General features: G+C 47.2%; 1 protein-coding gene across 1 annotated transcript; it reads left to right on the top strand.

Moving 5' to 3' along the window:
* Positions 1-22,841, top strand: INF2 (inverted formin 2). The gene is made up of 21 exons (XM_082485713.1): positions 1-409; positions 1,782-1,897; positions 2,438-2,597; positions 3,206-3,239; positions 4,294-4,435; positions 4,539-4,680; positions 5,212-6,204; positions 7,419-7,564; positions 7,651-7,712; positions 8,337-8,439; positions 8,524-8,609; positions 9,157-9,257; positions 10,561-10,631; positions 10,743-10,850; positions 11,721-11,791; positions 12,430-12,550; positions 13,119-13,283; positions 13,987-14,089; positions 14,942-15,100; positions 16,117-16,881; positions 21,567-22,841. Exons 1-21 carry the CDS (start codon positions 16-18, stop codon positions 21,590-21,592), a joined length of 4,068 nt encoding a protein of 1,355 aa, XP_082341839.1. The 5' UTR covers positions 1-15; the 3' UTR covers positions 21,593-22,841.
* Positions 22,842-24,693: the final 1,852 nt, after the last annotated feature.

Here is a 24,693-nt window from a genome sequence, read left to right as displayed (position 1 = left end):
GACAAACTGTTCACAATGTCAATCAAAAAGGAAGGTGCCCACAAGAAGTGGGCTGCCCTGAAGGAGAAACTTGGACCCCAGGAGACCGACCAGTCAGAGGCCAACCTGGAAAATGCAGAGCCGGAGCTTTGCATCCGTCTCCTGCAAATGCCATCGGTGGTGAACTACTCTGGGCTGAAGAAGCGGCTGGAGAACAGCGACGATGCCTGGATGGTCCAATTCCTGGAGCTGTGCGGGCTGGACCTCCTCTTGGAGGCTCTGGACAGGCTGTCCGGGCGAGGAGTGGCCAGGATTTCTGATGCCTTGCTCCAGCTCACCTGCATTAACTGTGTGCGAGCAGTCATGAACTCCCACAAGGGCATTGAATACATTGTGAGCAACGAGGGCTATGTCAGAAAACTCTTCCAAGGTGAGAAGACATCTTCCTGCTTCACCCATCACATGCAGCATGGGGGGGGGGGACGGGGGACTTCTCTGTTGCTTATCTTCCTGCCCTGCACCAGGCTTCTTGCAAATTGTTGATCGCAACTGGGTAATGAAAGAGATTGGTTTTTTTCTTTAAAATAATATTGCTTGGAAATGGCATTGCCTTTGCCACTCAGTGCCATTTAGATGGGCTGATTTCCACACAAATGTCTTCATAGTTCACTGAGAAACCAGGGATAAACCCACCCTTAGCCATACGCAGGCATGAGAAGTCCTCGACCTTTCAGTTGTCGGCAGACATTTGCTATTTAGTCTTTGTGAGCCCCAAGGGCAGAGGGAGAGGAATTGAAAGGGCTTGGAGACTTGTAGCCTGTAAAGAGGAGAGGGGTGGCATGATTTAGACTCAAGAGAGCCCCTTTTCTGTGCTGCTCACTCTGTTCTTTCTAGAAGGTGGTAGGTAATACCACTCACTTTCTCCTGCCATTCACTTGGCTCGTCGTTAGGTATGAAACTCATCAGGGCATCTCCTAAAACTTATTGTACAGCGCTTAGTGATGGTGGTGATAACTTCTGTGCTGCTCCACAGAGCTGAGATCACAGCTGTGCCCAGAAATCTTTATTATCAGCTCTCTGAAATGCCTTTAGTGTGAAAGCTAGCTTGCTCCCCTCTTCTGTTTTGAAGTCCTCTTCCTTCTTCTCCACCCTGCATTTTCTTAATCAGTGTGAAATATAAAGCTGGCATTTTTGTGCTGTGAAAAACAGGGGGGCACCCTGGGCTTTTCAGCAGTTGAGCTTCTTTGCACATTAATAAAGGAAAAATAAGATGGTCTAATCCATTCCCTCCCAGCTCCCAGGGCTCACAAAGAAAGAGTAGTGGAAAAAAGGGAATACACGAGGACTGGTTAGAACAATTGGCCTACTTGATATGCATATTGGGTGTTTCTGCACTAAAAATAAAGACTCATTAATTGAGGAAAATGGTTCATCTGCTGTTCTAGAAAATACCCATATGTGAAAATGGGAAATAAAATGTGTGACTGTGAGTGCTGAGATCTTGGCTGCTGTTGCAGCGTGCCACTGGTACATGGAAGAGATGAACAACTACAAGCAGCACCAAAATGCCAATGGGGTACCTGCAGCATTTAATGTTCCGACTAGAAGTTACTGTCACATAATGCTATTGGGATGAGATACCCATACATTGGGATATTTCTCTTCCCATCTTCCAGGTACTGGCTCCTCTCCTTGAGTCTTTTTTCTACCACTGGTCATAAGCCATGTAGCAGAAGAGACTACAGAACATTAATGTCATTAAAAATTCTTTTTTGTTTTGTTTTGTTTTGTTTTTCCTCCAGCACTTGACACAACTAATGTCATGGTCAAAAAGCAAGTCTTTGAGCTCCTGGCTGCACTGTGCATTTACTCGTCAGACGGCCACGCTTTGGCTTTGGATGCCCTGGACCATTACAAGGCAAGTGTTGGGCTGCAGCAGAAGGTACGGCTCTGCTCTGATCCATGCAGGTAGATCCACGTACCACAGAAAAGGGCTGGGAATGAAGGTCATTTTGCTTCATTTTGGTAAGAGAGGCAGGGATTTATAAGGTGAAAACTGTAGGAAATTTGGCCTGATCAGGATAAGTCCACGGTGCTGCTCTGTGACTCGTCTGGACAGGTGACTGCCCACCACAAAGTCCTTTCTGGAAGAAAAAGCACTGACAGATTAGCAAAATAGATAGTGCCACATCAATGGGTTTCACTGGCCACAAGCTCAGGTAGGTGCATCAGTTATCAGAAAGCGTAAAGGGATCCAGGAGGAGTCTCACTGGCTTTCTCTGCTGACCAGACCCTGCTCCACGATGGAGGACTGCTGCTTTTACCTGTATCTTCCTGTCTTGTGGACAGTGGGATAAAATAAGAGGTTTTAAGATGCTAATTGCATCTGAGCACCTGCACCAAAGTGGCAGACATTTCTGAACTGTCTGAACAGAAATATCGCTTGTGTTATTAACAGAGTGTGAAGAACCAGCAGTATCGATTCAGCGTCATAATGAACGAGCTCTCCAACACAGATAATGTGCCATACATGGTGACACTGCTGAGTGCTATCAATGCCATCATACTGGGGAAAGAAGAGCTAAGAACAAGGACACAAATCAGAAACGAGTTCATAGGTGAGGATATTTGTTGCACCTAACTTTCTCTGGACAAAATCAGTTGCCAAGCACGGGGCAGTTTTATTTTCAGGTGTATCCGTAAGGTGACTAAAGAGGGCTGGGGAGCAAAATTGCAAAAATGTTAAAGGCAGAGTCCTTTTTTTTCGGTCTCCATTCTCTTCAACAACCTTATCCAGTATCTGAAGGGCACCTACAAGAAACCTGGAGAGGGACATTTTGCAAGGGCATGTAGTGATAGGACGAGGGGGAATGGCTTTGAACTGGTTAGAATCGATGTTAGGAAGAAATTTTTCACTGTGAGGGTGGTGAGACACTGGAACAGGCTGCCCAGAAAAGTTGTTGGGGCCCCATCCCTGGAAGTGTTCAAAGCCAGGCTGGATGGGGCTTTGAGCAACCTGGTCTGGTGGGAGGTGTCCCTGCCCATGGCAGGGGGGGTGGAACTAGATGGTCTTTAAGGTCCCTTCCAACCTAAACCATTCTATGATTCTATGATATGTTCACTTTTTCCATCTGCAGAAAGTCTTTATGAGCATAACTCTAAATAAAGATTATAACAGTGCCAAGTAAGTAATAATGCCAATATATCCATTTTTGTTTTCTCCCAGGGCTTCAGCTGTTGGATATTTTAGACAAGCTAAGGTAAGGATCACTGTTTACATTTTCTTTTATAAATGAGATTCACAGTAACGTAGCTGTGGAAACTTATCAGCCTTCAGCTGTGTGAAGTGTACCCAGGTGGAACGGACCATGCTTGTATGCACCTGTTACACGGGAACTGGAGGCGTTAGGCCAGCGTTAAGATGCTCTTGCCAACCACGGTGTCACGGGGACAGTTTTTGGCACAGATGGCATTGACAGAGGCTCTGGGCACAGATGGAGCAAGGCTCAGTGACATCCTTGTTGAGGACGTGTTTCAGACTGAACCTGTAGTGATGCTGTGGGCTCACTGGGCAGTTTGCTGTATCCAAACTCCTTCACTGCTGGTATTGGTCCCACAAACATTCAGCTAAGAAATTTTACTAATGCCTATCTGGACATACCTGTCTTCACAGTTTCTTCATTTAAAAACGATGTTCTGTTAGAAACACCCATGATAAGTTCTAGAATGCATTATATGTGAGTTGCAGTTATACTTGTAACTGGAATTACTCCATTCAACCCCATAAAAATTAGGGAAGAGATGGTCTTTCAATACTGACAGCTAGCAAGGGCAGAGTTCCTGCACTGAGTGGTCTCAAGAGTGCTGAAAAAGTCAGCTTTAGAGTGTTTGGGTTTTTTTCAATGCAATTTTGAGTAACAGAGAAGGAAGATTGTCAAACAGAAACATTACTGGAATATTTTCAATTTGTCTTGACTTCAAAAAAAAAAAAAAAGAAGGTGGCCCAGTTTCAAAAAGGTAGAAATGCCACTCTGTTGTTACAGCTCCAAGGAGAAGTCCATACAAAGCATACACTGGGCCAGGTTATGCCCTGAAAAATCCCATTCATTTGTACGTGTCAACTGTAGAAAGAGGTATATTCCATTCAAGAAAGGATGCACTGATGGCATTTGATCCTTTATAAATAAGGTAGAGTTACTTTCAATACTGACTGTCTGAGTCTGAGGCAAAGGGATAAAAGCCATTTAAACAAAAGCAATCATCTGAAAATCAGTGAAGGGCTCTCCAGTGAAAATGAACGCTGTAATATTGCAGAGACATAGAGGAGGAGGATCTTCTTATCCAGTGTGATACATTTGAGGAGTTCAAGATAGAAGATGATGAGGAATTATTAAAGATATGTGATGGGATAAACATGAACGATCATCATGAGGTCTTTTCATCTCTCTTCAATAAAGTAAGTAGATCCTCACATGGGGCACAAAGTCACACGATGGCAAAGTTAACACACTTTGCTTGGAACCAGCCTTGCCATGATGGAAAGCTGCCCTGTATTCCAGGTGAGCCGCTCTCCAGTCTCCATCCAGCTGCTGTCCATCCTCCAGAGCCTGCTGCACTTGGAACCATCTCATCACTCCAGCCTCCTGCTGTGGGAGTCCTTGGATGCGGTAGTGAACAGAGCCCTTTTGCTCGCAAATGACAGTAAGAATGACATATCCATCCAGCCTTGCAGTCTCCTCTCGTTTTCCCTCATCCCATTCACTGTCCACAAAAGTCCTTCCCGCATGTGCAGAAAATAGTCTGTGGGACTTGCTAAAAGCTGAACAGAAGCTGGGACAAAGCTACACCTCCTGCATAGGGTCAAGTCTTGATGTGAAGCCCCAGCCATGCAGATACCAGTGAGAGCTGGACACATTTAGCAGTGGGCTCGGGATTCACGGTGTTGCTTTGATGGTTAAGCCCTGAGTGTTGGGTTGTGGAAGTCAGTGGGACTCTGTCCTAATGGCATCCTGCTGCTGGTGTTGACTAGTCTTGCTGGCAGGCGTGTTCAAAACAGTGTTTGTGGGCCAGGACCATGGGGAGGAAATTGTCTGGAAGCTAAAAGTGCAGTTGTGTGAAGTTACACCAGGGAGTAGGCTCTGTGGCTCCAGATCTGCTGCTTGGTGAGGGTTGAATAGCATGAACCAACCTTTGGGCACCATCCCCTTCTCTGACCCTGACTCGTTTCTCTAGTCCAAGGGAACACAGTTGAAGAAGTCATCGAGAGACTGCTATCTGTCAAGAAACATCCAAACAAGCAAAAGCGAGCTGAAAACCGGCTGTCTGGGAGCGCTAATGGGGGTGTCCAGGCTGAGTTAGAACCATGTGCACGTGCAGCTCGGAGCCTAGTGGGATCATCAAACCCATCCAATGCACCAGCACCTCCCTCAGGGCCACCCGCCAATGAAAAGAAGATCTCATCCTCCCAGCTCACAACTTGCTCTGCTTTGCCAGAGACATCTAACCCTCCACCCAACACTGCTCCTGCCCCGGCATCTCCACCCCCACCCTCTGGCACAGCAGCCATGACCTCCACATCCCCCATGATGAATACACCTCCAGCCCCTCCACTCCCTGGCATCCCTCCATCCCCGCCCCCATTGCCTGGCATGGGGGGCATCCCACCTCCTCCACCCCCATTGCCTGGCATGGGGGGCATCCCTCCTCCTCCACCCCCATTGCCTGGCATGGGGGGCATCCCACCTCCTCCACCCCCATTGCCTGGCATGGGGGGCATCCCTCCTCCTCCACCCCCATTGCCTGGCATGGGGGGCATCCCACCTCCTCCACCCCCATTGCCTGGCATGGGGGGCATCCCACCTCCTCCACCCCCATTGCCTGGCACAGGGGGCATCCCTCCTCCTCCACCCCCATTGCCTGGCATGGGGGGCATCCCTCCTCCTCCACCCCCATTGCCTGGCATGGGGGGCATCCTTCCTCCTCCACCCCCATTGCCTGGCATGGTGGGCATCCCTCCACCCCCACCCCCATTGCCTGGCATGGGTGGCATCCCTCCCCCTCCACCCCTCCTACCTGGCATGGCAGGAGATCATATAGAAGCCATGGTGGCCTCCCAGTTCAGCTGCCCTCTTGGCTCGGGCAGGCCTCCCCACAAGACGGTGAAGACGCCAACATTGAGAATGAAGAAGCTGAACTGGCAGAAGCTGCCATCCAACGTGGTGAGAGGTGGGTTCTTCTGTCATAAAGTCACTGCTGCTTTAGGGGTGACACTATCTTTGAGTTTATCAAATGTGGTTGACTCCATTTAGGTACAGAACTTCCTTGATTTCCATTAACTCTGACTTGAGAGCTGAAATAAATAAAAGTGTCATGAAACTACTAATATAATATAATAATCATTCCAGCTAAATCAGTAGTTTGGAATAGCTTGTTTATAACTAAAATATTTTGAAATTAAAAGAAAGGGGAGGGATGGGAATATTTCCCTAATTCACCATGACATGCCTTAGGCTTCAGTTCTCAACTCCCCAGACTTTCATTCTCCAGTTCATCTATACTTGCATCCGGGTATATTAAAGTCATATTAAAGTATATTAAAGAGTGCAGGTAAGGATCACATCACAGTTCAAGCAGGACATTGAAAGAACTGGAGACCCATGACAATCATTGACTTGTCTCTTGATCTTTGGGTTACATTTTCCTGTCCTAGTGGATCCAAAGAGAAGCATGAAATGTGAGAAGAAGCCAGGACAGGCAACGTCAGCTTTGTCCTAGACAAGCAAGGCATCCACTTCCCGGAAGCTGGCATAGATGAAGTCTAAATAAGGCATGTTTTCAATCACAGGAGCAGTTAATTGTTGGGATTATTTCAGTAGAGACTTCTACAGGCATGTTTGGGTGACTTTTTTTTTAACAAAAGGATGTTTAAGAAAGTGCAGTGGGAATTAATTCAAGCAGCCCTATAGCCAGCATTATACAAGGAGGCTTGATTGTAAAATGGAGGAAGGTCACAGTCAGAAAGTAGACAGGTTGTGACCAATCCCTCAGCCAGCATGCAAGGAAGCAAAAATAACATCAGCCATGGGACTAGGAAAGAAACGGCTGACCCTTCTCATGCTGACCGGGTTTGCCTACCATGGAGGAGAATGCAGTTGTATAGGGAGGGGTGGGACTGTACGGCCTCTTTGTGCCCAGTGCTGCATCCCCTTACCAGCGCATCTTGGGGTAAAGCACCAGGTTTAATTGCCCATCACGCCCTTTAGATCCTGCTTGTGGGACTTGTCCCTCCTAAATAATTAGCGTTTGTTCAGGACTGAAATGCCTATTCTTATTTCATTCATCTTATGAGAAGTTTCCCTTCTAGCAGCTGACATTGCCCCCAAAGCCGGGAGCTTTCAGCTGTCCCTGTAGCCAGTCTGAACACCTTGTCTTTTTTTCAGAAAGTCACTCAATGTGGGCTTCAGTGAGCAGCAGCAGCGAGGAAACCATAGAGCCCAATTACACAAGCATAGAGCAGCTCTTTTGCTTTCCACAACCAACCCCCAAGGAGAAAACGGCTGCACCAGCGAAGGCAGAACCGAAGGAGGTGAGGAGGTCCCTCTCGTTCTTTCGAATAAAGATCACTGCAGACAGCTCATCTAATACGAGATATCTTCTTTTTCTTTAATGAAGATCACATTTTTGGACTCCAAGAAAAGTCTCAATTTGAACATATTTTTGAAGCAATTTAAATGGTAAGATATGGCCAATTTTTGTGACAGTTGACAAAACTTTGAGCAGGTTTTGCATAGTATCTGGAAGGTCCTCATGAAATCTATTCCAGCTAATCTGCTTTGGTAGTCTGTGTTACTGAAACATCTGAACATTTCCCACTTTCTCCTATACTGTCTTTGAAATATTTGGTTTAGGGGTTTAATTGCAATTTAACCTGCAACATCCCTGTAAGTTGGAAAAGGCGTTACATCTCCATGTTACAGATGAAGTTGTGGCACAAACTCTTAGGGTGACTTAGGCTGTGACACACCTCTGGAGGTTGAAACCCTCCTCAAAACAGGGCCAATGGAAAAGTTAAGAATTAAATATTTCTTTTAAGGGAATCAAATGCCCAGAGACAATCATCCAAGTTGGAAGATTGATCTTTGGCCTTGAGTCATTTGTCCAGGGCCAGAAACAAAATTTGGGGCATAGCAGGGATCCAGGTCCTGATTCTTAGTTAATGATGGGGACAGATCTTTTGGGTTATTGTGGCTTGCGCTAGGGAAAGCTTGGAGCACTTGCACAGATACATGTCTTGATAGCATGCGATTGTGGAAGAGGGGGCTTTGGGTGATGGCTGATTCTGCTCCTTCTCCCTGCAGCTCCAACGAAGAGGTGACTGCCATGGTCCAGAACGGCGACCGGGCCAAATTTGATGTCGAGGTTCTGAAGCAGTTGCTGAAGCTGCTGCCTGAAAAGCATGAGGTCAGAAAGAAAAATGGCACCCTTAGTTCACAGAGCTGAACACACAGTGCAGTCCTGCAGTCTTGATTCTTTATTTCTCATTAGATAGAAAACCTGAAGGCCTTCAAAGAAGAGAAATCAAAGCTAGCAAATGCAGATCAGTTTTATCTTCTCCTCCTTCAGATTCCCAGGTAAGGGTGTTGGTCATGAACTTCAGCCCAATCTCTTTCTGGGTTTACCTGTGGGGAGTTAAAGTTCCTTTTAGAAGCGTCACAGACAGATACTGATGGATATAGCTAGTGGATTCCCCCTTCCACCTTAAAGCCATCCCTTTCCCTGTTACCCTTAGATGAAGGGGTGTTGCTGTTCCAGTACCTGCTCTCCCTCTGAAGCAGCAGAAGCCGGCCCAGACCCCAGGTCAGACCTGCTCAAGGAGGCCCCGTAACCTACTGAAAGGCAGTGCTAAGTGCAATGCCAAGAATGGGAAACCCATATCTCACACAGTGGTCAGTCTTCTCTTTGCTGGTCCCAGTGTCAGCAGAAACTACATCCCCACTAGTCCCCAAGGCAAGCGGAAGTCCCTCGCCTCCCTCCACAAGCCACAGATACTGTTTTGATGTGGATGTGGTTGACAGCAATGTTGTGGGGTTGCCAGACTTACTGGTAGTGCGGGAAGAGGGCCGCTGTGATGGCCAAGATCACGGTGTCTTTAGGCTTTGAATCAATCTCCGTCCTTAGCTACCAGCTGCGCATTGAATGTATGCTGATCTGTGAAGAGACCACCGTTGTGCTGGACATGATTCAGCCGAAAGCTGAAGCCATCCGGAGAGCCTGCGAAGGTAAATGACCTGACCTTACTTCTGGATCTTATTTATGACAGGAAGCTGTAACCCCCCCAAAAAAACTCTCCTGGAGCTCTGCAATGAGTCTCTCCAGCCCCTAAAAAACTCCCCTTTGGTCCATCCACCGGCTTGCTGCAGTATACAGGATGCATCCCTAGGTATCTCCACTGATGATCAGAGTCCTTAATAGGACCGGAGATCATTTTCCCTCACCCTCAGGCCTCTTTTTCTGCAGCAGCTGTATTCCTCTGAAACACTTTCAACAGTGAAGCACTGGAAGCTTGTCAGCCCTTTGCAAGAAGCTGAATAAAGACAGCGGGGCTGGCCCTGATACAGCTAATTCATCCAGCATTGTTTGCCACGTTGAGACCTTCACACAGCAATTTTCTCCGCTGCCAGAAAAGCACAACCCAAACTTCCCCCAGAAAGTGTTTTTTGTCCTGCCTACAAATGGAAGCAGAAGAAAAAGTTTGTTATTTTGGGCTATAAATCGCTGATGCTCCAATTTTGTGAGTACCTGGAGAGATTATGCAGTAGATTTTGGCTTCCTGTGGCAGAAACCTCAGGTCTCACTCCGCTAAGAGCAAGGATGCTCTTCTTGGCACTGTCAAGTGCCACCTGTCCTAAAGAGCCAGTTCCCCCAACTCCTGCTGGGGGGTTCCCCAGCTGGAATTACAGCTGCCTGCTGGGATAAATTGAAGCTTCCCAAAAAAAGTGTCTTTCCCAGCAGCCCACTTGTCCTTTTGGAGCTCTTCTTGCCTCAGAGCTGAGTGCTTCAGAAAGCACACCACTGCAGCACCCTGTTGTAAGAGCAAGGACAGGACTGTACCCTTCATGCCCTGATAATCATCTCCACCATGCGAGACCAAGAACAGGGCAAGCGTGTCTGGTTTTAGCAGCTGGCAGACAATCGCAGGGCCGTCAAAACTGGCTTCACTGCACAGCTGAACAGAGTCTGCAAGATTAAAATTACAGCCCAGTTACCCTCACCCACACCAGGGTAAATCGGGGTACTTCCAAGGACGGCAGCAAGTTGATGGCTGTTAGTGAGGAGGGTCCAACTCCAGGTTATTTTCCATTAGGGATGAGAGACCAGATGTAAAGAAAGAAGGAAGCGTAAGTCACAAAAACTTCTATTAAGCCCAACTCATGGAATTAAATCAGTTTCTCTGCAGGTCAGGCCATTGGGCTGCAAAACTGAAAAACCAGATTTAGTTTGGTGGAATTCAGAAGCCCAATTCCAATGCAGTTTAAGAAATTTTCTGGTGTAACAGAGGCTTTTGTCCTTTATGTTTTTCAGATCTTCTGAACAGTCATCGCCTGCCGCTCTTTTGTCAACTGATTCTCAAAGTTGGAAACTTTCTGAACTATGTAAGGACTTCTTTTGTCTTCTCCTCCCCCCATTACAGTACATGGATGATTTCCTTTAGGGTTGTAATTTGGGTGGACACAGGAGTTACATCTGCTTTCTTTCTGTCGTAGGGAAGTCACACGGGCGACGCCGATGGGTTTAAAATCAGCACTTTACTCAAACTAACAGAAACCAAAGCAAACCAAACCCGCATTACGCTGCTCCACCATATTCTGGAGGTACTACTGCCAAGTCCTGGGCAATAGGGAAGCAGGAGGATTTTATCATGGATGAACCATTTCTCCTATTCTACTTGCAGTTAATGCCACACGCTCCTATCCGTATCCTCCCTGGCCAGCCGCAGAGTGTCACAAGTTGAGAGCGTTCAAATCACTAAGGCTGGTGGAGGCTACTTGTGGGCACCACTCAGGGAGCTCTTTACTTTAAGACTTGGTCTGCTTTCCTCCAGCATCTTTCCCCGCAATGGCTGAACTTCCTTTTTCATATTTGTGCAATCTGCACATCATCAGCTGCGAACCACAGAGCACATGGCTACCAAAGCTATCCTGGCTGGTCTGTACCCATTCAGCCCTTCTGCCTTTCCATGGCCTCTCCCTTTTCCCCCCGGCTATGCTTGAGCTTTTCTTGTTCCCCTCCAGCCCCCAGAGCTTTCTTATTCCCTGCATTGCTGGGGTATTTTCTCTTTTCTCCATGCTCTGCTCTGCCACCTTCATTCATCAAGGTCCCTCCATTCCAGTTAGGCATGTTCAAGCCCCGCTTTAGCTGGCAGTAGCTTCAGCAACTACCCCCTCAGAAGAGGGTAGAAGAGCTCAGCAGCAGGTCAGCTTTGCTTTAAACTATGAGTATTTCTCAACAATCAGCCCTCTTGTATGTTTTTCTAGCCTGGAAACAATGCCTTTCCTCTCTGAACGTGCCATCCTGTTTTGAATGCGGCTCAGCTCTGCGAGGCAGAGCAAACTGCAGGGGGGGGGCAGCAGGACATGGCGTAGTTGTCCTTCCCGGGCACATCTGCCCATGTCTCTTGCCCCCAGCTTCCTCTCAGGTCCTGCCACACAGAAAATAATACTTCTTTCTCTCTTCCGCTTTAGGAAGTAGAAAACAGCCACACGGACCTACTGGAACTGCCAAAGGATCTTGAATATGTTTCAAAAGCAGCAGGGTAAAATTGTGTGTCACTTCCTTCAAATTAAAAACAGAAATAAATCCCATACACATCAACAATGTACCAGAAATTAGCGCACACACAGCTGGTAGAACACATTATCAAGATGACATCTTACTTTTAGTTTTAACCGAAGGATTTGGTTGATGAATGTTGAAACTCCTTTAATATATAATAGTTCAACTACAGCTGGCAACACTTAGGGCTGAAATTTGCAGAGCACTCAGTTAATGCTGCCTCCCAAACTATTCCAAAATCTGCACTGCCTTTGTGATAGCAGGAGCTTCTGTAGGCCAACTACCCAGAAGCATTTCTGAAGTGCCTTCAACCAGGGGAAGTGAGCTAATGCTGAGGTCTGAGGGTGGAGAACAGCCCTTTGAATAGGTGGAGTTGGGGGGGACGTTCATCTACTCAATACACAAAGTTGTAGGTAGACCTGGCAGCTTTTTCGTAAGTGCTGTGGAGAGTCTGTTTTTCATCAGTTTGGACTGTATAGAGTTCAGAGCTCAGGTTTCAGCTCAGTGAAGTGGTGGGAAGCAGAGGGACAGAGAAACCACCAGCTCAGACTTGTCCTCTCTTTTGTCAGCACAGGATGCTAGAGCAACAACTAACAGGGGGGTTCTGTGTGATTTCAGAATTAATCTTGATATTATACACACGGAGTCCAGTACCAATTTAAAGAAGTTGCTGGAGCTTCAGCGAAAAGTCTTATCATCAAATGACGATGTGAAACAACAGTATGAGAAACCTATCCAGGTCAGTACTGGAGCTCCCTTACATCTCCCACATTACACACACGGAGGCAGTGCACAGTGCATATGCAGCCGAGGAAGCTCATGAGAGGGTGGAAAATATTGCCACAAGACATGCTCTCAGATTTGGAAACAGCCTGTGATGCCACACAACTCATGAGTCGTCATTTGCCACCTCTACCCCAAGCCTAGATATCTCTGGTGAGGCCATTTCTTAAGGACCCTGTCCCAGCTGTTCTTTACAGTCAGTTGTGTGACTCCTCGCTTTGAGTGAAGATGTTTACCCTCTGTATGGATCACCACAGTAAAGCCCTTCTCTTGGGATTAAGCTTTGCGTTCAGCTTTCCACGTCTCGCTCAAGCCACCCCTGTAAGCTGGCACAGCACAGTCACCGGGAGCAAAGGTTGTCTACAGATCTTAGTTTCTTCCCACCTTATAACCTCTGCTGCAGTTAAAAGCCAGGGCCCAGAGTTCTGCTCCAAGCTCGTATGTTAACATCCTTTTTTCTTTAAGTGCACTTCACATATTGTCCTCTGGATGGTGTTTTACTGTGTATATTAAATGCATTTCAGGATAGCATTGATGCCTCCAGAAAGCTGGAAGAAGAATTTGAAACCATTGAAAGGAAGAGAGAAGAACTTGCAAATTATCTCTGTGAAGACCCAAGCAAGTTGTCCTTAGAGGACATATTTAGCACCATGAAGACCTTCAGAGATCTCTTCATCCGAGCCCTGAAGGTTGGCACGTGATGCTGAGCAGCTCTAGTACTGGTGCATGCCTCCGCTCTGACAGACAGGGGTGGGATGGGCACCCAAATCTGGTGGGGGGAAGGTGCTGGTTATGGCCACCTACTTTCAGCACTTGGCATGAGGTCACCTGGGGAAGGGGGGCCTGATCCCTGCTCCAGTGCATCTTCATGCAGCGCTGGTGCTCCTGGCCTGGCCCAGATGCTGGTGATGTGCAATTTTGGTGCAGCTTCAGCTGTAGAGTCACAAAGATGCTTTGGAGTCAAGTGCGTAAGCTTTAGAGGAACGGGCTCATAAACTTAACCCTTAGCTCCAGCCTGAGCAAGCAGACTCAAAAAGGGGACGTGTAGTAAAAAAGCCACCAGTTTGGAGGAAATTGTGGCTTCAGTACCTTCCACTTTTGCCTCCGGTAAAGTTCACGCAGAAGATCTGCACACTGGTAGGTAGCTTTGTAGGCACATCAGCATTGCTACCTCATAGTGGGATGTGGCAGAGTCCTGGCCAAGCCAGCGCTCTCCCTCTTACCCTCTTGGCAGCACAGCCCTTTCTCCCCATGCCCATTTTATTTATGGCGCAGGGCAAGGCCAGAATTTCTCTTCCTCCTTTGCAGCCATCTGCAGATCTTCTTTCTCTTCATCGGCTTTTCTAGTAGACTTTTAGCCAACCTTCTCATGCCCCCGTTACCTCACTGCAGGAAAACAAGGACAGAAAGGAGCAAGCTGCCAAAGCAGAGAAGAGGAAGAAACAGCTGGAAGAGGAAGAGGGGAAGAGACAGAAGGGAGAAAATGGAAAAGTCAGTGAGTATCTGAACGGGCTTCAAAAAAGAGAGACGGAGTCAATAGGAGCTCTTTGCTGGTCCTGCTTTAATGGACCAGTAACGGTAATTTATTTTGTGGGTTTCCAGGTGCTGGCTGACTAAAGGCTTTTAGGTGTCATACAGCCATAGTTAAGAATTGACTTTTCACAGTTGCAGCTGGGCAGAGAAGTTAATTTTAGGTTTTCTGACTGAACAGCAGAGAAAAATAAAATCAATTTGGAACATTTCAGTTAACATTTTTGGTTTCTAAACATAACTTTTGAATCCAAATCTAACAAGAAACATTTGACTTCTCCCCCCTCCAAAATCCCCATATACACTTGAATAGACTCTCTTTAGCACAAGATTAGTGATGTCCCAAAAATCTTACAGATAACTTAAATCTGCCTTTCTCTGGACGAAAACGAAAGGCAGAATTGAAAAGTACAATTGGAAGAAGCTGAGAGGAGAGAAAAATCAAGATTATTTTCCCTCCATCCCCTCTCCCACCCACCCCCCTCCCCCCCCAAAAAGCCCCCACCAACACGGATAGCAAACAAGAGGCTTTTCAAGGTCATGGTACCACCAGGCACAAGTCCAGGCAGAGTTGGTGCCACGGGTGCCAGCCTGTAGCACCCAGACTTTGGGGTAAACCCTTTGACTTCAGCCGGGACACGCTGCTACAGGGACACGGAGCACGGGCTGCTCCCAGTCCTGGCATCGGTGCCTCGCTTTTGCCCAGTGGTTGCTTGTGCCAGGACAGAGGTACCCAGCCCAAGCACCAGCATCACTGCAGATTCTCCTTCTGCCCCACCCCCTGGGCAGATTTAACACCCGTCTCTCTCTATCCCAGTTAAGAAGGGGGTGGTGAAGCAGGAGGAGGTGTGCGTCATTGATGCGCTGCTAGCCGACATAAGGAAAGGGTTCACGCTGAGAAAGACAAAGAACAGACTGGAGGCGGATGCAGTTCCTAAAACCTTGCCTGCGGAGAGCCCGGAGGACAGCCAGTCTGGTAAGGACACAGACCCGACTGTACCTGCAGCTATTCATTCCCATCTGCCTCTCAGCCTCAGCCAAGCACACAAGCAAGAAGCCTTCGCGTTTGCATTTGGGGCATTTTATTTGAGGAGGCTTTGCAGCCGGTGCCATGGAGAAGAGGAGCAGAGAGGCCTGAGCTGTTGCCAGCCAGGTCTGTCCCAGAATTAGCAGCGGTTTGGAGCAGCATGGCCCTGCACCCGTGCTGATAAACCCTCTGAGAGGCACAGCCCTCGGGTCAGCCACAGAACCATGCTGATGGGGCGCTGGTGTCATCTCCACGAGTCCCCTCTGTGCTATCAAGTCTCAGTAGCACAGCTTGTCACTGCCTTGGAGACTGCTGTGCCCTGTCTTAGTCTACATTTGGGACTCTAAAGAAGCCCTTAAAAAAAGATTAGAAAACTCTACTTGCAGAAGGCCCCAAGTCCTTTAGGTGCTTGTTAGGAGACAGCCCATGGGTTTAGCTTCTCTTTGGTCTCTTGACCCTGGTGTCAGTGCACGCTAGATAAATCCACGGACGTTGGCCTACCATAGTCTGACTTGTGCACTGTGGCTCTCCTCAACTGGCTCTGCAAGGGCAGGATTAAGCTGGCTGATGGGCAGTTTTGAAGTTCTCATACAGACCAAGCCAGCAGTCCCAGCTGGTTCCGGACCTTGCAGAGCCCTCTTCCTGCCGTAGGCTTTCAGGCACCCTCATGAGTCCAAGGGCTTCCATGGAAATCAGCTGGTTGGCAGCAAAGACATATAAACACCTGCTGAAAACAGAGCAGGGGCTTTGCTGAGCTGGAGCTTTGGCGTCCAACTTTGATGACCACAGCAGGTATAAGGAAGGGAGGGACAGAGAAGATAAAATGGTGCTGCCTCTGCTTAGCTGCTTTAGGGTCAGTGTACTCTCCACAGGCAGCTGCTTGCTTCTTCCAGTGGCAGAAACACCTTGGCTGATCCCAGGTGTAACTCTGCAGCTGTTGCTGATTGCATCTTGTTTATTTAAAGGAAAAAGCATTAAGGATCCACCAGCAGCAGGAAAGCAGATCGGTGATAAGACCAAGCAAAACAACAGTGGTCATCCCTTGGAAAGCACTCCCCCCTCAACCACTGCCCTGATGGAGACCAGTGGAGATGTTACAAATGCCTCAGCTTCAAACCAGGCGTTATCTAAAAACAATGCTGGAGGAAATTTGCCACCAGCGTCACGGACGGAAAGCCCTTTGGTAAGCTTGGTGGAGGCTGACAGGGCCAGTCAGCCCACGCCAGGTGCTGGGATGGAGCAAGCAGAGAGCTGGGCGAGCCTCCAGCCCAGCCCAACGAGCGGTTCCATTGCCTTCTCTGCTGCTAACATAGGCGCAGGGATAAGGTTTGGGAGCAGCAGTTCGGGCACTGCTCTGAGAGACCAACTCAATGGGTCCATCTCAGAAGGCCAGGAGAAGGAATGCCCAGCTGATGGCTCGGAGAGCTACAAGCTGGTGCAGGAGCCAGAAACACGGCTGAGCGAGACCGGAGTTGACCCTGGGAGTGCTCATTACGCTCCCTGCGATGAGGCTCATCGGGCAGAGTCGAAAGAGATGGTGAAGGAAAATGAAGACCCTGGTACAGACTCGCTGCTGGACACCTCTCAAGAGAAGTCCTTCTCGGAGGAGCCAGCCACCGACTCCTCTTGTTCGGCAACACTGCCCCCGGGGCAAACTCACACCGACAGGGAAAAGCAGAGGCCATCTGGGAAACGGAGGAAGAAGAAGAGGCACAGCAAAAGCTACTCAGGTAGCCTATTTCATATATAGCCTTTGAGGACGGAGTTAAACTGGGGAGGCTTCCCCGTATATTTGTGTATGTCTGTTCCTCCTCACTTCGAGGTCCAACACCCCCTCCCCCTAGAGCCGTGCTGCTATTTTTTTTAAACCTGAAAGAGATTTGAAAAGAAAAACACAATCATTGTTTGTTCTCTTGGCATTTATAAGTAGTTTATAAAGGGATAATGATGAATCAATAATTAAAAAGCCCATTACACATATGCAGTAAAGATGGCAATAAGCACATCTGTCAAGTGTGCTAAAGACAGCTACAAGGCACGGTTATGTGCAAACAAGAGCTCCATTAGACTCCAGAGCAGTGATTAAGAGCAGTTAATACTGGGTACTTAATCAGCGATCGCCCTCTCTCAACTACTTAAAAACACATAAAGGCAGCAGCATTAGTGCTGCCGTGGGGTTGTTTGGTTTTTCCTCTCCTAAGCCTCGTTTCAAGAGCACTTTACCTGCAGTGACTTGACAACCTGCCCCAGGGGTGCTTTAGGTGGCTCCTGAACGTCAGGCCCTCAAGCCATCGCTGCAGGGTAAAGGGAGAAAGCCAAGAATTAAAGAAGAGCATCTTGCTGATGCTTGTGTGAAGGCTCATACTTGGCCAGATGGACCAGTCCCTCCCACTGGTCTGGCCGGCTGGTGCTGGGAGAGAGCTCAGCTGCCGAAGGTGTGGAGCCACCCAGGTCTCTGCCTCATAGCATATGTCCACAGCCGGTCCCAAACCTGGGAAGCACATCCAAGTCCCTCAGACTCTACCGAGCTGAAGCCACCCTTGGGTGGGTACTTTAACCCCAAATTAGAAGTGCCTCAGGGAAGACACGTGGGTCTGTCAGCCCATAGAAAGATGCAATATACTGTCCAAAGCCCATTTTCTGTGAGATCCTGGGGTCAAACAAATGGGCAGGAAAATGGTGGAAGTCTCTTTTTATCAATGTTTAATGCTTTTCCTTCCAAGGAAGGTGAAGGAGAAAGGAAAACAGGGTTTGAATATCCACTGTTGAGAAAGACAGCATGGGTTGAGCATCTACCACAGAGGGACTTACCCTTATAATGCTGGCATACCCTGGGGTTGTAGTTATTTATGTTTCTAAACACGCCACTTTCCCCGAGTTAAAAAACAAGCCACAACCAGAAGTGGTTTCCTGGAGCAGTGGTTCCCAACCTTGCTTCCCAGGAGACAGCAGGAGGAGCTGCGGCAACGGGAGCACCCCACACTCCCAGCTGTGGCGACGCTTTCCTGACATCTGAAATTAGTATTTCTGGCTTAAGGAACTCCCCCCGCCCCCCCCCCCCCCCCGGTAAAAGCCACGGGGCTCCCTGGACATCTGGGGATGGCATCTTAGGAATGTCTCTGCTACTAGGCAATGTTTTCATCATAAAAAGTTCCCTCTTGTTACATTTGCCTTGCCATGATCAGATATATTTAGTGTCTCTCTTTTGTTTAAAAGCAGAGGTTGAGACTGATACTGGAGATAATAAAACAAAAAAAGGTTGTGTGGTACAATGAGGTATGTAAACCTGCAAAGGTCTTTTTATGTGAACTAACCACCGCATTGGGACTTTACAGACCTAATCAGTATTCAGCATATCAGCTAAGCTTTTTGTCTTTGTGTCTAATCACAAATACATGTAAAATAAATTTGTTACTCTGATTTTTACGCTCCAGGGTGTTGATCTTGCGTTGAGTGGAGTCAGAACTGATCTCCCCTCGACACAGGGTTGCAGCCCACGTGTCTGTCCTCTGTGTCAGCAGCAGCCAAACCACCTTTCCCTGCCGATAATTAAAAGTCATTATTCTAACCAAGTGAATCCAGCTTCGTGTGATAAGCAAAGTCCTTGCTTTGATCCCATTGTTTTCTCAAAAACTGTAAAAATGCAATTTCAGTACCTACCTCCTGCAAAGAGCAACGTTTTGTTTGCTTGCGGGTAGCCACTTTCTATAGCACCGTTTAAATAAAAGTATCAGGAAAAGGGAATAAAATACTGGACCTGGGGAGAAGGACTAGCAGGGACAAGATACCAGCTCCAACTCAAAGCCAAATTCAATTCCAGAGTTGCACACAAACTCGGCCATCGGAGCAAACAGAGCATGCGTACTCCGTATGTGCAGTCATGCAGCTTTCTGGGATGGGGCAGGGAGGGGGGTTAGGTCATTTGGCTTTTGTCACCAAAAGCAGTAATACAGGTAAACTCAATTTCTAGCGAAGCTGTGTACCAAATTCCCTACGTCCTTTACTGATGCTGGCAACATACAGTTGCCCCTCAAAAGAAAACTTAAGGCGTTTCAGGATGAGACTTTCATTTGCAAAGCTTTGCCTGTTTTTCCAGCAAGTGGAAAGAAAAGCAAGAAAAAGAAACAATCGAAACACCCACTGTACTGAAATTGCATAGTTACGTGTTGTCCTTTCCATGCTGATGAGCATCCCTTATGAACTGAATCAATGATGTCAAATGTCTCTCTGTCGCATTTCCTGAAAGAAATGTATTTATTCTCCAGCATCCCCAGTGCCCGGGGCTGGGAGCCCTGCTCCCGCACAGCCCGGTGGTCCTGGCCCCTTCCTGGCCCCTGGGGAGGCAGAATTTCCGCACAGGGTTGCTTTTGGTCCTGTACCTGAAGCATCAATGCTAGGAAGAGAAAATGAGATATGAATTGGGTAGTGACTGTCCTGACTACTCCCGCCCTCCACTTGGCCCTTTCCCTGCTGTACCACAGGAAGGATTACATCAAGTGGAAAAGGAAGTGGCTCTGTCGGAGGGCAGAGATGAGCTGCACCTTGAAACCTGCAATTCCCTTTTTAACTCTCCTCCCATCTTCACATCCCTTGGCAAGATTAGCGGAAACAAAAACCCATTTGCTTCTCTTTGTTTCCAGCCACAGTGCTTCCTCAGCCAAACGCAGCTCAGGGCTGTCCCTCTTGATGTGACAGCCTCAGCGAGCCTAGAGACATCAAACAGATGGGAGAGCCCCACGAAAGAAGTTCAATATTTTTGTCCCAGGATGTTCCACCTGATTATTTTTTGGTTTGTGCAGAGAGATTACCTTTTATTTTTTGACCCAAGCACACGCGGTCTGTTCAGGTCACAGCACCAGTTCTTTTTTTTTTTGTACGGGATATTTCTCTCTCCGGCTGATTTGCTGGATCTGGAAGTTGCTGGGTCTCGGTGAAGCCGCAGGAATCTTCCTTCATGTGCAGAGCCAGCTGCAGGGATCAAGACTCAATCCCCTTATCAGTTTTTAGAGCTTCTGTAACAGCAGCAGAGTAAGGGCAGGATCTGGGCTGCCAGGAACAGCCTGTGACTCTGAAATAATATTTCAGTAAAAGAACTGCTGTAATCAGCTGCTCAGCTATTCCCTCACCTTGACTGTAACTTGTAATGCAACAGTTTCTGTATTAATGTCAATATCCTTTAAAAGTCAGCTTTTACACCCAAAGAGTGGTATCCCACATTATCTCCATATTCCTGAAAAAAATGTTTTAGCTGGTTTTCCTGTGGAACCAAGGCACCGGCGGTCACACTGGGCCTGCGTGCGCCCCGGTAACATCCAAACTCATTCCCAATCAAAGCTGAAAAGAGCTTGAAGAGCACTTACTTTTTTTTAACAAAAGCTGACAGTCAAACGGAGGAGGGACTGTGCAGATGCCTGGGCTCGGGAGAGGTGCTGTTTGAGTTCCCTTGTCTTAGACCGGAGTGAATCACTGCAGACAAATGTTCACATCTGGTTTTGCTGCTCCCTTTTTCCTCTCCTCCCATCTATATGTCACGTGGAAAGATGAGGGGAAACGAAAGTCTTGAACGCACCAGTCCTTAAGCAACCAGGCTTTGGCAATTTCCCTGCTCGCAAATCTACTTGATTTATCCCCTGGAAAATAAGAGAACAAACCAAACTGGGAGCGTAGGTCAGTGCTGGAAGACTGCAGCCTGGTGAGGAGGGAGGGAAGGGGCAGGAGGGGACACGGCGCTGCCTGCCAGCAGCTATGACGTGCACATGGCACAGTGAGACATCAGCCTCCCCCTGCAAAGACACAGCAGGGTTTGAGAGTCAAGGTTTTCCTTCTTTTTTTTTTTTTTGTTGTTTTCTTTTAATTCTAGAGAACCAGATGCTTCACCTCCCCTTCTGCAGACTCAGTACTCAGTATTGTCTGTGGGCAGTTTTCTAATGGACCATGAGAAGATCATCAAGCTAATGCTCATCTTCCTATATGGCCTTTGCCTTCATGTCTGTCATTAGAAATTATATTTGCTTTGATTATGGAGTGGGATAGGCTTTTAAAACTGACAGTGTGCTGCCCTATCTTTCTGACAGTCCTGCTAAATCCACTAGATTTAGTAAGTTCAGCAAGTTAATATCTAGAAGCATATTCCGATATTCTGCTTGGAAAACACAAGACTCATGCTGTTGGACTGAACAAGCACCCTGCTTAAAAGCAAAGTTGCCCAAACTCTTGAATGTCAGGATCAGTTCTGGAAAAGCTAGGTTTTTATTAAGTACATAAAGATTTAGCTCTACCTGGGTTTAGGTTATTTGAGGAACATGAAACTGGTTTCCCTGGTAGCACCCCAACCATTAGATACACACACATGCAAAAACACACCACTTTTCATTTTATAGTTGCAAATATTTTGCATTTCCCCCTCCTCCTGCAGGTGTCATGGCAAGGCAGAAGAAATAACAGAGGCCCAGGAAACCGCTCGCACGTCCCCGGAGCGCTGCCAGCTTCCCAGGAGCTGGGTTCTGCATCACTAAAACGCCATCATGGTCACCTCTGCCCCACCAGGACGCACCGCTTCTCCTCGCGCAGCCTTTCACTCTCCTCCCCAAGACCCAAAGAGCCTCTCCGGAGACTTTGGCACCCTCAGCCCGTGCCTTACGCTGGGCACCCACGAGGACAGGGGCCGGTTCTGTGCATGGTGGTGTGAAAGGGTCAGACCTCTCGCCCGCTCGCCTGGAAGCCAAGTCTTTCAACCTGCTCTTAGGCCAAACTCCTCTTGAAACGACAGCTGAGTGTGGCCCAAGAAAGGACCGCAAGCGTTTCGCCCTCAGAGAAATTTTAAAAATAGCAGTGCCTCAACTAAATTAAGGGTATAAATTAAGCAGTGGCTGTACCGTCACAGGTGGAAGCGTGTTACTCCCTCTTCTCCTCACCCACTGACGATATATATTGGACCAGGTCCAAGACACAGATCAGACAAATGTATTTTTACTCTCAATCATTTAAAGCAAGGGAAATTGGTTACAGAGGGGAAAAAAATGGTTAAAAAAAGGGTTAAAAAAAAGGTATGTATTTTAGTAATCATATGGCCATATAAACAGTGTCTGGTTCCTACATGACGCTTATGTGCAATAAAGTTAAAGCTCATCAGTAGTCTTGCAGTAGTCTTCTCACACGGACAGATGCATCCATCAGCTTTTGGAGAACCAGGGCCCCAGTTTCTGTTAAAGCGCCAGAAAGAGGTTTTCCAGACTGCTCTATTGGACACATTTTCAGCTCATCCTTTAGTAAATCTCTGGGTTTGGATGCCATTGTCAGCTGCTTGCACTCAAAAGTCTTTGTGTTCAAGCTGCAGAAGGTGTAGATTCATGTTACTTTTGCTTTAAAACTGGGAACGTGCAGTATTGTGTTTTCAAAATTCAGAGCTTTATTTCTCAAGTTTTGTAATAACATTGTATCATACTTTTGTACATAGCTGTCCCTTTAAAATGATCTATGGTTGTTGAATCTATGGTGTGATACTGTGCTGAAACAGGAATCAAGTGGAAGAGCTGGGTACGTTTCAGAACTCTGCCTTTATATGGTAACTCACTGTGGCTAGACTAATGTTCAGGCTAAAGCTTATTTTACTTTGCTTAACAGGACTTGTAATGTCCTTGGAACACTGAAAACTTTGATGGACTAAGTTAGAAATTAAACCAAGAATTAAATCACTGGTTTATTTTAACCAAAGCATCGCTACGAGCGTATTGAGAATCGGTTACCCGAAGCAAAGAGAGCAGATGCGTGGGCAGCTTCAGCCTGGGAGACCCCGCGCAGCGGCACAGCCCCGTCGCAGCTGAAATTCCGTTCCCGACTGGCAGAAGCAGGCAGAGCCCCACCGTTTCGGGCAGAACCGCATAACCTGCCCCAGGTTTGACTTGCAGATCTGTCTCTATCACATTTACAGGTTTGCCTGTGTGTCCCCCCTCCTTTTTTTTTTTTTTCCCCCCTTATTCCAGTCTCAGAGCACGTCACCCAAGCGTCAGTCTTTTTTCTCTTTAACTCAGCTTCTCTGCTCATGGATTAGACCCCAGGCTTCAAAAATCTGAGTATCAAACACGTTTTCCCAGCGGCTTTGCAACCTCCGTGTTTCCAGCAAGAGCTTGCAGCCCAGGCTTGCCGCGAGCAGCCAGCCTTCTCCTCCCCACCCCACCATTTTCTCAATAGAAACAACATCATTTGGAGGTTCAGGACGTGGGAACAAACAGTCTTTCTGGGTGTTACCCAGGGAACCTTACCTCCCGATGCCCCGCAGGCTGCTCTCTTCAGACACTGCAGCAGGTGTCCACTTCTCCACCTGGGTCTTTCAGCCACCCCCATTTCCACCTAGAGAGAGAGCAGCTCTTTTCACACAGCCCGAGGTTTTATTGCTGTGCGCTCTTACTTTGGCCTTCAAAGAGAGAGCGTTTGGCATTATCTTTCCACTGCCCTCGAAGAGTTTACAGAGAAAGGGGTTATTTAGAGCCGCTGCGGGTTCTTTGTTCCACAGTCATCTGTGAAAACTATATTAAATTATCTATACAATCACGTCCCAGTAAGCAGGCTGAAGCACACCATTTATAATTTATTACTCCAGAGCAGCTCTGCTTCCATTATAGTGATTATTTAAGAACAACAGGGGGACAGAATCAGAGCAGGTCAAAGAAAGATGTTCAACTGGGATGTGCAGTTTTGCTCCATTTATGACCTTGAAATAAAGCTCGTGATCCTGAAGATTTTTCAGTGGTTGTAAGGCCAAATTAATTGCTGGTAAAAACAACGTTACTTGCAGCTACTTCAACAGGTCTGTGTCATTTATGCCAACAGTGAGTTTGGACCTCAAAAAAGAATTCTTGTGGTATATTACAGCGACTGCACATGGAGTCCAAGACATAAACCGGGCTGTGAACACCACAGGTTTCTAACGGCCAAATAACTGCATATTTCTTAGTTAATCATTGGCTATATGATAAAATGAAGCTGTGGAAGAAATCAGCACAGGTCTTTTCCAAGTATTTCACAGCAGAATTCAGATATGTTTAATGGGATGGATTTTCAGGGTTTGTTTGGGTTTTTTTTTTCTTTTTTTTTTTTTTAATTTCAATACTGAAAATATTTCAAAGTTTAGAATAAATTAAGTACTTGACAAGTTTCCTTTCTCTTGTGGGGATGGGAAAGACCTATGATTCACCAAAATTTGTCCATCAAAATCCTATGTTTTCCACATAGTCTATAAAGCACCTAAGCATGTAATTGTTGTATATGCTTAGTAATAACTCCCCATTGTTTTCTCTCCAAGAAACAGAGATGCATAAATGGAGCTATATCTCATACATGAGCACCACCACAGCATTGCACTGTACTTAAAGCATGGCCGAAATCTCTGTGTCCAAAGTTATGCTAATATCTTTCGGTTTGAGCGTACCATTTGGCCCTCTCCTACATTCAGTAGAGTAGAAGGGGCTGAGAAATACCTTCTGTTCTGGTTAGAAAGAGAGAGGACAAATTGAAATAAAAATGTGTGAGCCCGTTTCAGCAAA

Source organism: Vanellus vanellus, assembly GCF_965231255.1.
Source record: "Vanellus vanellus genome assembly, chromosome: 6".
In the NCBI taxonomy this organism is placed as follows: Eukaryota; Metazoa; Chordata; class Aves; order Charadriiformes; family Charadriidae; genus Vanellus; species Vanellus vanellus.
Note: the sequence above shows the minus strand (reverse complement) of the source record. Positions and strands in the feature narration are given on the sequence as shown.